The following is a 15,227-nucleotide window of genomic DNA, read 5'->3' as shown; positions in this document are numbered from 1 at the left end:
AGATGAAGGCCCTGCTCACCGTCCACGGTGACTTGACTGCTCACCTTGGGCATGACAGCCTAACACACCATTCTTATGGCTACAGACTTCCTGAGCCCTACACTTCCAGGGCTGGCAGCGAACGCTGTTGTTGCCATCACAAGTGCAGATTTCTTTGCAGTCTGGATTAAACCATTGCTCCTGTACCTGGGTGCAGAAGAGAAAGCAGTAAGAGATGGCTTCCTTGCCTGGTTATCTTGTCTTCCTGAAGCCCTGGGCTTAGGTGCAAAAGTCTGGTATCAAATAGGCCTAGTAGTATACCAAGTGCAGTGGGAGGACCCTGTTCCGGAAAGTGATGAGGCGGGATGCCAGGCATCCTCCACAGGCCTCCACACTACACACACCACACAGACAAATTAATAAGATACTTAAAAAAAAAGAGGGCCAGCAAGGTGACTCAGTAGGCGGGAACACTTAGTGCCACAAAGCGTGAGGATCTGAGTTCAATCCCGAGACCCAACGCTAAAAGGAGAGCCCCAACTCCCGAAGATTTTCCTCTGAGCTTGGCATGTGAGCACAAGCACACCACACGCTCCCAGTTAAAATAGAAAGACACCCAGGACAACTTCCTGCCATGAATATCCACTATCAATACTTGCTACTAAGATAAATTAAACAGAATTATCTTTCTTTAAATATAAAAGTAAAGGTGTCATTGCCTGCTCTTCCAAAGGTCCTGAGTTCAATTCCCAGCATCCATATGGTGGCTCACAACCATCTGAAATGAGGTCTGGTGCCCTCTTCTGGCCTTCAGGCATACACGCAGAAAGAATATTGTATACATAATAAATAAATAAATATTTTTTTTAAAAAAAGCAAAGGTGTCTCGCCTACATGTATGTCTGGGTGAGGGTATCAGGACTGAAGTCACAGACAGTTGTGAGCTGCCACATGGGTGCTGGGAATTGAACCCAGGGCCTCTGGAAGAACAGTCAGTGCTCTTAACTACTGAGCCATCTCTCTAGTCCTGAGAGATACATTCTTTTTGTTTGTTTGTTTGTTTGTTTTTTGCGATAGAGTAGCTCAGCTGGCCTGGAGCCTCCCAAATACTGTAATAACAGGTAAGTGTCACCACATAGGTGAGGGATGTCCCTAACTTAGTTGTCAGGAAAGCTCCAGGCAGGAGGAAGGGTTGCAACAGAGCCTCAAAGGAGGCGAGAGATTCCAATAGGAAGAGGTGACTTAGAGGCAGAACAGGGTGTAGGGGAAAGGCTTGCAAAAAAACAAAACAACAACAACAAAAACCCAGTTTGGTGATGGTTCCATGTAACCCTATCACCGGGGAGGCAAAAGCAGGAGGACTGAGTTTGAGGCCAGCAAGGGGTACATAACAAGATCTTCTCTCAAAACTTTGTGGTTAAAAAAAATGAAAAGAAAAACAAGTAAAAAGTTAGAGCTGGGGCTGGAGAGACAGCTGGGCAGTAAAGAGCACTGGCTACTCTTCCAGAGGACCCGGGTTCAATTCCCAGCACCCACATGGCAGCTCACAGCTGTCTGTAAATCCAGATCCAGGGGATCTGACATCCTCAAGCCAATGTACATAAAACAAGGTTAAATAAATCATTAAAATTTCTTTTAAAAAAAGCTAGAGCTTTGGTACATTAACTGGTACTACAACTTGGTTGGTAGCGCTCCTGCTTAGAATCCCCTAGTGAGGGGCAGGGGTGTGGCTCAGTGGTAGAGCACCTGCCTAGAATTGCCCAATGAGGGGCTGGGGTGTGGCTCAGTGGTAGAGCACCTGCCTAGAATCCCCCAGTGAGGGGCTGGGGTGTGGCTCAGTGGTAGAGCACCTGCCTAGAATTGCCCAATGAGGGGCTGGGGTGTGGCTCAGTGGTAGAGCACCTGCCTAGAATTGCCCAATGAGGGCTTGGGGGCATGGCTCAGTTGTTAAGCTCTTGCTAAACATACATAAGGCCCTGGGTTCCATCTTCAGCAACATCCAAAATAAGGAAAAGAGAGAGGGAAGGAAGGAAATTAGAGTAGAGCCAGGAGGGAGGGAGGAATGGAGAGAGAGAAAGCGCTGAGCATGGATCCAATATGCCAGCCTTAGCTACTCTTGCTTTTGCTCTGACCTTCTCTTTCTTGCCTATCCCCCATTGCCCTCCCTCACCTCAACCCAGGGCTTCAGAAACTCAGAGCAAGTCCTTTCTGTCTGTAGGGCTGAGGGGTTCACGCCAGCTGCTCACCTTGAAGTAGCGTCCCTCGAGGCTGGTGCATCCACACTGGATCTGAGGGACACACTCAAAACCACTGAGCACAAAGCCAGGCTCACACTCGCATGCTTCCACACACTTTTTTGGGCAGGGCTGGAGAGCAGATCCAGGATGGCAGGTGTCCGGGCATGGTTTGGCACATAGGGAGTACCTGCTATTTTGAGGGCAGACCAAGGCTGTGGAGGGAGAAGCTTAAGTAAGAGAACGGGCAAGCTGGCTGTGCAAACCTGTAAATCCAGGACTCGGGAGGCTGTGGAAGCAGGGTTGAGAGTTCCAGGACAGCCTAGGCTGCAGAGTGAGAACCTGTCTCAGAAAATAACTTCAAAAGGAGATAGATGAGGCCAAGGGACAAGAGGAAAGAATATGCTAAGAAGGTCCCAGCTAGAGATGCCAGGACCAAAACTGAGAAATAGGCCTTGGAGTCGATGAGACTAGGAGCTCAGCTGACTGCTAGGGCTTGCTGCTGAAGCTAAAACAGTGGCCTGCAGTCTGAGGATACAGTTCACTTGGTAGAGTGCTTATATGCATGCATGAGGCCCTGGGTTCCAACCCCAGTGCAACATAAACTGGTTGTGATTGTGCATGACTGTAACCCAGGCCTGGGGAGGTGGAGGCAAGAGGATCAAGAATTCAGTGCCATCTTAAACTCCATGGTGAGTTCAAGACTAACCTGGGCTACATGAGACCCTGGCTCCAAAAGCAAACCAAACAAAAGCCAAGCCTGTTGCTTGGATGGTACCAAGGCCCTCCATGGAAGGCAGATGAGCTCCGAGTTAGAAGATGTACCCACTCTGATAGATAGACATTCTCAATAAGCAAGTATAATACCCAGCAAGCCATGAAGAGCCTGGTTCTGGGGATACAGCTTCCCCAGAGGACTTGGAGATGGGGGTGGGGTCCAGGCCAGAGCTTCAACACAGTCTCAGGCCTTCACAGACTTCACGCATGAGGACTTCGGGGAGCACAAAAGTACACTATCTTCTTCCCTACCGAACCAAGTAACTGTGGGTGCTTATTGTTCTGCCTTCTCTTCCTCCTCTTCATCCTTTTCCTCCACCTGCTCCCCCTCTCCTATTTCTTCTTCTCCTTCTTTTCCTCCTCCTCCTGTGTACCCCCAGTGCTGAGGATTCAATCCAGGGCCTTGAGCAGCACATCAGACAAGTGCTCTACATCTGAGCCACACCCCAGCTTCTCACTGACAAGCACCCTATCACTAAGCCACACCCCCAGCTCCTCACTGATGGATTCTAGAAACATGCTGTACTGCTACGCCATGCACCTAGCCCTCTTTATGCCTTTGTGTTTTGAACCGAGCCTCCTTAAGATGGCCATCTTGGCCTTCAACTTGAGATCTTCCTGCCTTGGCCTCTCCAGGAGCTGAGGTTACAGAACCTGCTGTCTGGCCAGCTTACTCATTGTTCTCAGGCATCCTTCCAACTCTCCCCGCTACCCTCTCCTCATAGGTAACTGTCGTAGAGGGACAACAGGAGTACCCTGTCTGTATCTACAGGAAGCTCTGCCAGATCATCCCCCAATGCTTTGGGTCCTAACTCACGGCAGAACTGGGGTCTCCTCCAGGGCCTCACGGCATAGCCAGCATCTTGGCAGACAGCAGTCATGGCTGACATATGAGTACAAAGCATCTGCTGGAGCCCCTGGAAGCTACACATGTCCGACACACAATTATCCAAGAAGAATGAGGCCTTCATGTGGAACAGGCATGCCCTGGGGAGAGAGGTTAAGTCAAGACAGCAGGAGAGGGCAGAGCCTCTGTTCTCCACCTCAGAGAAACCCTAGTGCTGAGCAACCCCAGGCAGCCCATCCGCCTTCTTCCATACTCAAAGGTTCCTCTTGGATCAACAAGCTGGCCACATAACTTGGGCTCCGACATAGTTCTTCCCAAGACTGCATCACAAGATGGGGGGCTCTTCTTGTTCTGACACCTGGAAGAGACCCAACCCAAGCAGTCAACAAGACTGGAAGAGCCCAAAAGAGGTAAAACAGCTGGAGTCTCCAGGTAGGGAAAGAGAAAAGGGCAATGCTAGTCATATTCTTTTGTTCCTTTTGAGACAATCTCACTACATTAACCCAGGCTTGACTTTGACCTTCCTCTAGTCCTGGAAACCTAAAGATCACAGGCAACCCCCCACCCCAGTCCGTTACTTTTGCTTCAGTTTTTACATTGCTGAGGATCAAACCCAACACCTGGTGCATGCTAGACAAGATCTCCACTAAAAAGCCACACCCCAACCCCTCACTGGGGGATTCTAGGTAGGGGCTCTACCACTGAGCTATAAGCCCAGCTCTTGGTATTTAGAAACTGGATCTTGTTATGTCTGTGACTCCAGACGAATGACAGGCAGGAACAGCTAAGCCCAGTTCTGATAGATCTTAAAATGGGCAGAGGACTGAGAAACGGAGGGCCACCCCTGGCCCCCAGTGGGGAGCCTCACTCACTCCTTGTTCTCTTCCTCTTTCAACTGCCAGCTCTTCCCCAGCTCGTCCCCATCTTGTGTCCTCGTGCCGTCCGGCTTCTGGTTATCATTGCTGCTGTCCCCGTCATAGTTCCCACAGAAACCACAGAGTTTTCTCGAGTAGGTACTGTGGGTCCAGGAGAGGGATGAGTCATGACTGGGAAGAAGCGTCTCAGTCATCAGAGACCACAGCAAGGGGGCAGTGCACTGTGCGCCCTGATGGCAAGAGGCAGGAGGAGGTTGAGAATATGCACTCATAACAGATTCTGTGACAGGCCTTAGCCTGAGCCATCTCTACAGGATCTCTTCTGTCCTTTCTGCTCAACATCCCTTGCTGCCCCTACCTTCTCATGGGTTTAAGCAAGAATGTTTCTCTCTCTCTCTCTCTCTCTCTCTCTCTCTCTCTCTCTCTCTCTCTCTCTCTCTCTCTCATGTGTGTGTGTTTATGCACAGGTATGCATGTATGTGTGGGTCAGAGGTCAAAAACGGGTATGTTCCTCAGGGGTATGTTCCTCAGGTGCTGTCCACCTTATTTTTTTTAGATTATACATGTGAATATGTATTTTAATATTTTTCTTTCTTTTTATTTTGAGACAGGGTTTCTCCATGTAGCCCTGGCTGTCCTGGAACTCACTCTGTAGACCAGGCTGGCCTAGCACTCAGAGATCCACTTGCCTCTGCCTCCCAAATTGAAGGAGGGCATCACCACTGGCCAGCATTTGCTTTTATTTTATGCATATGTGTGTCTTGCCTGCACGTATATTTGTACACCATGCGCATTCAGTGTCCACAGAACTCAAAAGAGGGCATCATGTCCATTGGGACTAGAATCACAAACAGTTGTGGGCTGCCATGTAGGTGCTTGGAATTGATCCTGGGTCCTCTGAACTCTCAGGCCTGGTGAGTGTGTGCACTCAGAGGCCAGAGAAGGAAGTTGGATGTCTTGTTTGATCACTCTCCACTTTATGTCTTTGAGACAGGGTCTCTCACTGAACTTGGAACTAGGCTGGCGGCCAGCAAATTCCAGGGATCCTCCTGTCTCTGCCCTGCACAGCACTGGATTTGCAGGTGCATGCACAGCCATGTCCAGCTTTTAATATTCAAGCTTGGGGCCTCGTGCTTGTGCATGAAGAACCCTTGCCCTCTGAACCATCTCCTCAGCCTCCCCCAGCTAGGCTTTTGAAGAAGGGTCTCTCGCCGACCCTGGAGCTCAGCGAGTCAGGGTGGATGGCTCGCAAGCCCCGAGAGTCCTTTCATCCCTGCTTCCCTGGCACTGTAATTATGAACACACCACTGCACCCAGCTGTTCTTTGTGTCTGTGTGAGTTCCAGGGTTGGAATTTACCAGATGTGGCACCTCTAGTCCCCACGTCAACTTCTCCACAAAGCCTGACTTATCCTTGTCTGGGGAGCCACTCTTCCCTGAAGAATGGCCTCTGGCAGCCGCTCCCCTGACTGCTCTCCAGAACATTCCGAGGCATTGTGTTTGCATCCTGCTGTTATCTCACTGCCCTGACCCCACTTCCTACTGTTTCCCTTCTGTTGCTCAGGTTAGAAGCTTCCCAGCTTTGAGGACATATGTAAATGATTAACCCTGAGTGACTGGAATGGTGCAGGGTGGAACATTCTGGGAGAGGAATGTCAGCTTCCTAACTAGGCTACCTCCCTTACCTGGGCACAGTCATAAAAAGCTGCTGGTCACCATCCCATTTTACACGCAAACCAAATGTCGTCCTCAACTCCACAAATCGCCCACTCAGACCCACATAGATGTTATTAGAAGGTATCGCCGGGAGGGTGACTCTCTGGTCTCCAATCTGGCAGATAGAGGAGACAGAGAGCGTGATCCAGGGGTCGAGGAGAGAGAGCCCTAAGACTCTCACATCACCCCTCACACAGCATCCCTCCAACTTCTTTTGCCCGGGCTGGTTTGAAGCATCACCATCATTATTTTGCTGAAGCCCATCCCTAACAGGGTGTGGGACAGGTGGGGCTGACTGTAGCCTGGCCTGGAGGAACGAGCAAAGGATGGGACTCACCAGTGTTTGTCTACCACTGGTCATGGTAATGGTAGTCTCCGGCAGGGTGATGAAGACTTTGTCCAGGGAGGATACGCCTTCTACTCCCCGTTCTTGGGTGCTTGCTGTTATTTTAAAGAATGAATCTAGATGGAGAGAGGAAGGGCCATGTTTCAAACGTTTGTTTGTTTGTTTGGTTGGTTGGTTGGTTGGTTGTTTTCAGACAGGGTCTCATTATAGCTTAGACTAGCTAAGAATGAACTTGAACTCTTGAGAGTACTGCCCTCGCCTCCCCAGTGCTGGTATCGTTGTAGACATGTGCCACCATGTCCAGTTTATGTGGCGCTAGGGATTCAGTCTCATATCAATATGTGGCGCTAGGGGTGGAACCCAGACAGGGCTTTGTGCGCGCTAAACAAGCACTCAGCTGACTGAGCTGCGTCACATCCCCAGCCGGTTGGTTTTCAGACGTGGTCTTGCTGTGTATCCCAAGCTGAAACTGACAACCTCCCTGCCTCAGCCTCTAGAATGCTGGGGTTAAAAGTGTGCACCACCCCATCCTCTGCTTTCTGACTCCCTGTTGGTGGTGGTGCCCGACTGGGCACTGTCAGGCAGACAGAATGTTCCATGATATGGCCCTGAGACTTGGTAAGGGACTCAGAACCCAAACGGAAAGGAACACGGCATGATTTTCTGCTTTCATGGTCTCCTGTCTCCCCTCTGTGGACTAGGACATCTTCAGGCAATCCTATTCATTCATGACTCCTTGTCACCCTTTTTGTGAAGACCAGAGCTGGTCTCAAACTGTGTAGCTGAGATGACCTTGAACTCCTGATCCTCCTGCCTCAGCCTACCCAGTGCGGGTGGGCATGCACTCCACACTCACGAGGCTCTGGGAGTGGAAACCAGTGCTTCATGCCCACTAAGCAAGCACTCTGCCAGCTGAGCCACACCCTCAAGCAAGAGTCCCTTTACCAGTAATTGTCACTCTGACACAAGAACAGGCAGTTGGTACTGTCAGCGGCCTTTCCCCAGGACTGTGGGACTTGAAAGCACCGCCTCTGTGTGTGTGCATAGCCCAACCGCTGCTTACCAGAGGGCCTTGGTCCAATGCAACCCCTTCCCCAAGCCTGACCCTTATTCTATCATCCCAACCCCTTCCCACCCCACCCCACCCCCGCCGCTCGGGCTTGAATCTCCTACCTGTGGAGTTGTCACAGGTCTGGGCCAAGATATAGGTACACGTTCCTGTGAAGCTAATGTGCCTCTCATCAAAGGTGACAAAATGAAGGTCCCCATAGACCAGGCAGGTGGCACTACCTGCCAGAGAAAGGGAATGGAGATTTAGGAAGCTATTTCCAGTGTCCAGCTTGACTGAATCCAACACACCAGCCCCTCCTACCCAGAGACAATCCCAGCTCCACGGCCCAAGGCATGTGGGGCGCACAGGCTCTCACTGACTCTGACAGGGTGTTGATTTACCAAGACACTAGGGACGACTTTCTGGGGTCAGAACAGCACCTGCAAATGTGGGGACGGGCAGTGCTTACCATAGGGCTGGCATTCATATTCACCACTCTTCAGCAGGCACACCGTGTATGTCGCACACTGGGAGATCTGACACTCCATCCGGCTACCGGGCAAGCAGCGGCACCGTTCTGTGCAGTTGGGACTAAACCATTCTTCCCCAGGCTAAGGGTAACAGATGGAGTGTCACAAAGCCGCAGTTCTAAGGTGTGTGTGTGTGTGTGTGTGTGTGTGTGTGTGTGTGTGTGTGTGCGCGTGCGCGTGTTTCCGTAAGCCATGGCACAAGTCTGGAGATGAGAGAACAACTTTCTTGGGGAATCTGTTGTCTCTTTCCACCATGCTGGTCCAAGGGGTGGAACTCAGGATCGAGGCTCAGAGGCAAGGGTCTTTACCTGCTAAGCCATTCCACCAGCCCTCCTGCTGTGTTTTGTTTCTGAAACAGGCTCTCACTACATCGAACTCAGGTAACTCTCCTGCCTCAAGCGTGCTCACATTGGCCTGCAGACACCTCTGGGGGTATTGTCCTATTGCCTTCATTGATAAAAGTGCATACCCCATTCTCTGGTTGGTCCTGGACTACACGAGAGTGGAGAAAGCCAGCTGGGCACTAGGCGTGCATGCACTGGTCTCCCTGTGCTCTTGACTGAAGATAGAGTATAAAAGTAAAACCATCTTTCATTCCTGCTGCCTTGACTTCCTCTCAGTGATGCTCTGTTTCTTGAAGCTATGAGCTACAGGAAACCCTCACCTCCCAAGGTTTATTTTTAGCCTGAGTATTTTATCAGAATATTTTATGAAACCAAAACATATCTTTACCAAAAAAAAATCTAATTTTTTGGTTGATTTTTTTTTTACACCATGTCTCATGTAACCCAGGCTAGCCTTAAATTCCCTTAACCAGCTGAGGATGATCTTGAACTCATGATCCTCCTGTCTCCATCTCTCTACTGTTATTATTACAGGTGTGTGCTAGAACATCTAACTGTGTATACTCTGAGGTAAGGAGAGAAGAATCTTGAGCCAAGAGTAGTAGTGCACACCTATAATATCAACATTTGGAAGACTGAGGCAAGAGAATGGACACAAGTCTGTGGGCAGCCTGGGCTACAAAATGAGTTCCAGGACAGCCCGGAGCAGCAAATAAGACTCCGCCCAGAATGGCAGCAACAAAATGGAGTAGCTTTTCCCTCCTCTTGTCGGAACTGAAACATGGCAGAAGAAGGAGAAAACCTGGATGTAGCTCAGGGACTTGTCTGACAGGCTCAAAATCCTAGGTTCGATCCTTAACGCTGCACAGCTGGAACCCAGTATGTGGAAGGTGGAGGAGAAAAAGCAGATGTTGAGGAGCTGAAGGTCCGCCTGGGACATATGAGACTTGTATCTCAAAAGAAACTAAATGAGTCAGGCAGTGGTGGCACACCATTTTAATCCCAGTTCTTGGGTGGCAGAGGCAGGTGATCTCTGTGAGTTTGAGGCCAGCCTGGTCTACAGAGTGAGATCCAGGACAGGCTCCAAAGCTACAGAGAAACCCTATCTCTAAAAAGAACCAAAAATGTGATAGTTGTGTAGCTTGGCCCTCTTGTGGGACTCCTAACAGTGGGAACAGGGGTGTCTCTGACTCTTTTACTGTCTTTTGGGACCCTACTCCTCACACTGGGTCACCCTGCCCAGCCTTAATACATGAGGAGATAATCTTACTGGAACTTAGTATTCCATATGCTGTTGATACTCATGGAAGACCCGTCTTTTCCTAAATAGAAATGGAGGGGTAATGGATTGTAAAATAAATAATAATTTTATTAAAATTAAAAAAATAAAATAAAAACTAAATAAATACAAATGTAGGTCTTACTGTGCATATTATAGCCATGGGAAACAGATTTAACAAGATAAACATTCCCAAGGTCATGCAGAGGATGCATGCTGCATCCATGTCCCAGCTCTGCTACCTAACTCTAGATCTGTCTATTATGCTAGTCACCAGCCATACCTTAGTGACTGAGCTCTGGCAATGTAATTAGTGGCAGAGCACTATCCTAAAGCCCACCAGTAAGGGACTGGGAGTGTGCTTCAGTGGTAGATCCCCTGCCTAGAATCCCCCAGTGAGGGGCTGGGGTGTGGCTCAATGGTAGAGCACCTGCCTAGAATCCCCCAGTGAGGGGCTGGGGTGTGACTCAGTGGTAGAGCCCCTGCCTAGAATCCCCCAGTGAGGGGTTGGGGTGTTGCTCAGTGGTAGAGCACCTGCCTAGAATCCCCCAGTGAGGGGCTGGGGTGTGACTCAGTGGTAGAGCCCCTGCCTAGAATCCCCCAGTGAGGGGCTGGGGTGTGGCTCAGTGGTAGTGCCCCTGCCTAGAATCCCCCAGTGAGGGGCTGGGGTGTGACTCAGTGGTAAAGTGCCTGTTCAAAATCCCCTAGTGAAGAGTTGGACTGTGGGTCCTTGGCAGATCACTTCCCTAGAATGCAGGCTGTCCTTGGCTCCATCCTCAGCACTGTAAAACCAAAGCCAGTGCTAAATGGATGGCTCTCCCATTTTATAACCAATCCTTCTAGCCTATACCCTGGAACTTTCTAGCCTCTTCTCACACAGAGAGAAAGCAGGGGCACGAGATCCAAGGTGTTCTGGCATCAGTTCCCCTTTGGAAATTTGGGCATCCCCGGAGTCATACCTTATAATATTTGTTGCTATAGAAGCAATTGCAGGAAGAAGCATTAATACATTGATAGTTCCTAAACAAAAATCCAGGATTGCAGACACAGCCAATTCTGCAGGGGGCGTGGCAGTGGGGCTTGGGGTTCTCACAGGATGCAAGGCATGCACACAATTCCAAGTGGGCATTTGGAGGGCAACTCTCTGGAAGGAAAGCACAGCCTTCATCAGGCTTCCATTGCACAGCTGCCTCCGGTCCCAGAGCCTCCCTGTCTCTCTCCTACTCTGAACTCCAGTTCTTTTCTAAGAAAGCCTGCCTTTATCCTTCCATTAAAAATAAGAGTGAAATAGCTGGGCATGGATGGTGGTGTCTGTGGGAAGCCGAGATAGAAAGACTGCCAAGGATTCAAGGCCAGCTCCATAGTGGATTTGAGGCCAGCCCGAGCTACATAACAGGACCTTGTCTCAAAAACAAAAAGTTCTGACCAATGTTGTAATGAGGTCGACATCTTGAAGACATTGTGCTCACAAATATGTTATATGGTTCCACTGATGTGAAATATTCAGGTCCAGGTCAGGTGTGGTGGTACGTGCCTGTAATTATTCTGGAGACCAAGGCAAGGAGATCATCAAATTTGTGGCTAGCCTGAGCTATGTAGGAAGACAGGAAGGCAAGAAGGGTGGGAAAGAGAATGGAGTCAGGAGAAGGAAGAAAAGAGGGAAGGGAGCTGAGGATGATTCGGTTTGTGGCTAGTGTATCTGCAGTCTGTGTGTGCCTTTTACGTCAAGTACCTCCCTCCCTAATCTCCTCATTGTCTTCTACAGAGAGCTCCAGGCCATGCTCTTCCCACTTCATACCTGTCGTAGTTATACCTGTAGCCAGGGCCATGCCAATCATCAAGACACCTGGAACCTGTGACGGGCTTGGACAGGGTGTTTACCTGTTGTGGGCATTTGAATGGGAGTAAATTGCTCTGCAAAGACAGTCGTCTCTTCATTGGGGACAATAGTCGCTTCAGGAGGGGTGGCAATCTCCTCAGGAGGGACAGTGGTCCCTTCAGGAGGGGTGGCAGTCTCCTCAGGAGGGACACTGGTCTCCTCAGGAGGGACGCTGGTCTCTTCAGGAGAGACGGTGGTCACTTCTGTAGTGACAGTGGTCGCTTCTGTAGTGACAGTGGTCACTTCTGTGGCAGCAGTGACCACTGCTGTGGAGACAGTGGTCACTTCTGGAGAGGTGGTGGTCTCCTCAGGAGGGACGCTGGTCTCTTTATGAGAGACAGTGGTCACTTCTGCAGTGACAGTGGTCGCTTCTGTAGTGACAGTGGTCACTTCTGTGGCAGCAGTGACCACTGCTGTGGGGACAGTGGTCACTTCTGGAGAGGTGGTGGTCTCCTCAGGAGTGACGCTGGTCTCTTTATGAGAGACAGTGGTCACTTCTGAAGTGACAGTGGTCACTTCTGTGGCAGCAGTGACCACTGCTGTGGAGACAGTGGTCACTTCTGGAGAGGTGGTGGTCTCCTCAGGAGGGACGCTGGTCTCTTCATGAGAGACAGTGGTCACTTCTGAAGTGACAGTGGTAACTTCTGTGGCAGCAGTGACCACTGCTGTGGAGACAGTGGTCACTTCTGGAGAGGTGGTGGTCTCCTCAGGAGGGACGCTGGTCTCTTCATGAGAGACAGTGGTCACTTCTGCAGTGACAGTGGTCGCTTCTGCAGTGACAGTGGTCGCTTCTGCAGTGACAGTGGTCGCTTCTGCAGTGACAGTGGTCGCTTCTGCAGTGACAGTGGTCACTTCTGGAGAGGTGGTGGTCTCCTCAGGAGGGACGCTGGTCTCTTCATGAGAGACAGTGGTCGCTTCTGCAGTGACAGTGGTCGCTTCTGCAGTGACAGTGGTCGCTTCTGCAGTGACAGTGGTCGCTTCTGCAGTGAGAGTGGTCACTTCTGGAGAGGTGGTGGTCTCCTCAGGAGGGACGCTGGTCTGTTCAGGAGGGACAGTGGTTACTTCTGTAGGGATGATCTCCTCAGGAGGGAAAATGTCCTCTTCAGGAGAGACAGTGCTCTCTTCTGCAGTGACCACTTCTGTGGCAGCAGTGACCACTGTTGTGGGAGCAATTGTCTCCTCAGGAGGGACACTGATTCTTTCTGTGGAGGCCATGGTCTCTTCAGTGGAGACAGTGGTTATTTCTATGGGGAGGATAGGGACCATGGTTTCAGAAGAGCCAATAGGTGGACTCAGAGAACCGGAAGGAGTCTCCATGTGTGAGAATGCTACAAAGAAAAACAAGCCCCTGTAAATTCATTAAAATTAGACCACCTCTCTTTCACTCACCCAAATAGGAGTGGGTGGGCTCATGGGGGCACTTAGTCACCCCTATTTCTGTTCCCAATCCCCAACCTTCACTCTCTTACTCAAGAGGCAGAGTTCCCAAAGCACCTGACATGGTGCCAGGTACAGGAATCACAAAACTGAGCAGGAGATAGGTCCTGCCTTCAACACCACTAGAGAAGGAACGGTGTGGATCTGGCCGTCAAAGACTCCATCATGGGGCCCCACCTGACATTGAGGCAAAAGGATCACAAGTTTGAGGCCAACTGGGCTGCATTGTGATCGCCTGTCTTACAGGGAAAACAAAACAAGTTCAGCAGGAAAGAACTTTCCCAGGATTCCCCTGGTGAGGGGCTGGCACCATGGCTCAGTGGTAGGGCCCTTGCCTAGAATCCTCTAGTGCGAAGCCAGGGTGTGATTCAGCACTAGAGTGAGCCTGCCTGGCAAGTCTGAACCACTAGGTTCTAGTCCTCATACCAGGGAACAGGGAAGAAGCTGGGCCCTCGAGTTTTATCTTAGCCCGACACGGTCCATGACTGATCAAGATGTAATTCACAGCGATGACAAAGGCAGTGCTGGTCCCCTGGGTGGCCTCAAGAAGCAACTGAAGGCAATGGAGGACAAAGGAAGAAGAACAGGAAAATAAATCCCCAGAAACTCAAACACTCCACAGTGCCTGTCCTCTACCATCCATCAGACCCCCAGCCTCTGGAGCCTTAAGTCCGCCTCTTCTCTGGGTTCCTCCCCCCTTATAACCTGACTCTGAAATGCCCCATGCAGGCATGTGTTAGCATACTTGGTCCCCATCTAGTGGCACTGTTTTGAGAGGTTGTAGGACCTTTCAGATATAGGCCACTGGGAGACAGGCCTTTGATGACTGTAGCCTGACCTTGCTTTGGGTGCTGGTCCCTGCTTTGTGATCTTTACAAGCCACTCAGCAAGCTCATGAAGAATGAGCCCAGCTAACGCGCCTTTCCCACCATGATGGGCTATACCCTCCCCCCACCAAAAAAAAATCCTGAGTCAAAATAATCCTCTCCCTGCATAAGGTGCTCCTGTCGGGTGCCCAAGAGAACTAACGTATCACCTTCCTAACTCAGTTTATCACCCACCCCCTTAGTTATGGACCCCCTTACTAAGCCCCACCCCCAGACACATACAAGGTCCACTCTCCATCTCTCACCTCCATGGGCTGTTGATGTCCCTTAAGGATGGTGACAGAGCTGTTCACCCAGCCAATGCTCTGAGACCCAACACGTTTCCATAGAGAAATGGGAGAACTGCCCGCAGGACTCCCCAACAGGAGCTTGAGCGTGGTACCTTCTCCAAGGCCGTACATGTGGTAAGCAAACTCCACACAGACATCCCCAGGGGCACAGAAGGGTGGACTCACCAATCGGGCAGACTGTCCCACCTCGGGTACCATGGCTGAATCGAAGTAAATATAATGTTCCCCTGGGTGAAGGAAGAGAACCAGAAAGGTGAGACTTCCCTCCACACACACTGATTTCTGCCTACAAGTCAAGTCTAGCGGCTTGCTGCAGTCGTGCCTAACTTTCTCTTTGCTGTTTTCTTTAGTTTCTAAGACAGGGTCTTGTCGTATACCTCAGGCCCGTCTAGAACTTACAATATCCCCACCTTAGCCTTCCCATCACATGGAGGCTTCACAACTACACTCTGCTCCTTTAGGACTGACTCTTAGCTGAAGAAGACCCAAAGACATGGGAAACCCAGTCTACAGATTCTATTGGCATTACCTGCAAATGTCTTGGCTGAAAATAAGACAGTGGATTTTGAAGTCTTGGGCTCAAGGCAGAGCAAAGACTCTATTGCTCCTCTCCATCCTACCCCCAAAGCCAGGGGTGGAACCTAGGGACTTTCACATGCTAAGCAAGTGCTCTGTTGTTGAGATGCACACACACGTGCGCGCATGCGCGCGCGTGCGCGCGCGCGCGCGCGCACACACACACACACACACACACACA

At 50.5% G+C, this 15,227-nt stretch overlaps 1 protein-coding gene across 1 annotated transcript in view; it reads right to left on the bottom strand.

Annotated features, from left to right (window-relative positions):
* The window catches only part of Zan (zonadhesin), an 84,305-nt gene that overhangs the window by 59,643 nt on the left and 9,435 nt on the right, over positions 1 to 15,227 (bottom strand). Inside the window, 14 exon segments of the mRNA XM_075974048.1 lie at positions 45 to 186; positions 2,226 to 2,428; positions 3,808 to 3,977; positions 4,091 to 4,228; positions 4,710 to 4,853; positions 6,397 to 6,542; positions 6,765 to 6,889; positions 7,947 to 8,063; positions 8,294 to 8,435; positions 10,937 to 11,121; positions 11,776 to 11,856; positions 11,859 to 13,100; positions 13,720 to 13,846; positions 14,426 to 14,697. Of these exon segments, the coding sequence (XP_075830163.1) occupies positions 45 to 186; positions 2,226 to 2,428; positions 3,808 to 3,977; positions 4,091 to 4,228; positions 4,710 to 4,853; positions 6,397 to 6,542; positions 6,765 to 6,889; positions 7,947 to 8,063; positions 8,294 to 8,435; positions 10,937 to 11,121; positions 11,776 to 11,856; positions 11,859 to 13,100; positions 13,720 to 13,846; positions 14,426 to 14,697 (3,234 nt within the window).

Source organism: Microtus pennsylvanicus, chromosome 1 (assembly GCF_037038515.1).
Source record: "Microtus pennsylvanicus isolate mMicPen1 chromosome 1, mMicPen1.hap1, whole genome shotgun sequence".
NCBI lineage: Eukaryota > Metazoa > Chordata > Mammalia > Rodentia > Cricetidae > Microtus > Microtus pennsylvanicus.
The sequence above is the reverse complement of the archived record's forward strand: the minus strand, read 5'-3'. Positions and strand labels throughout refer to the sequence as shown.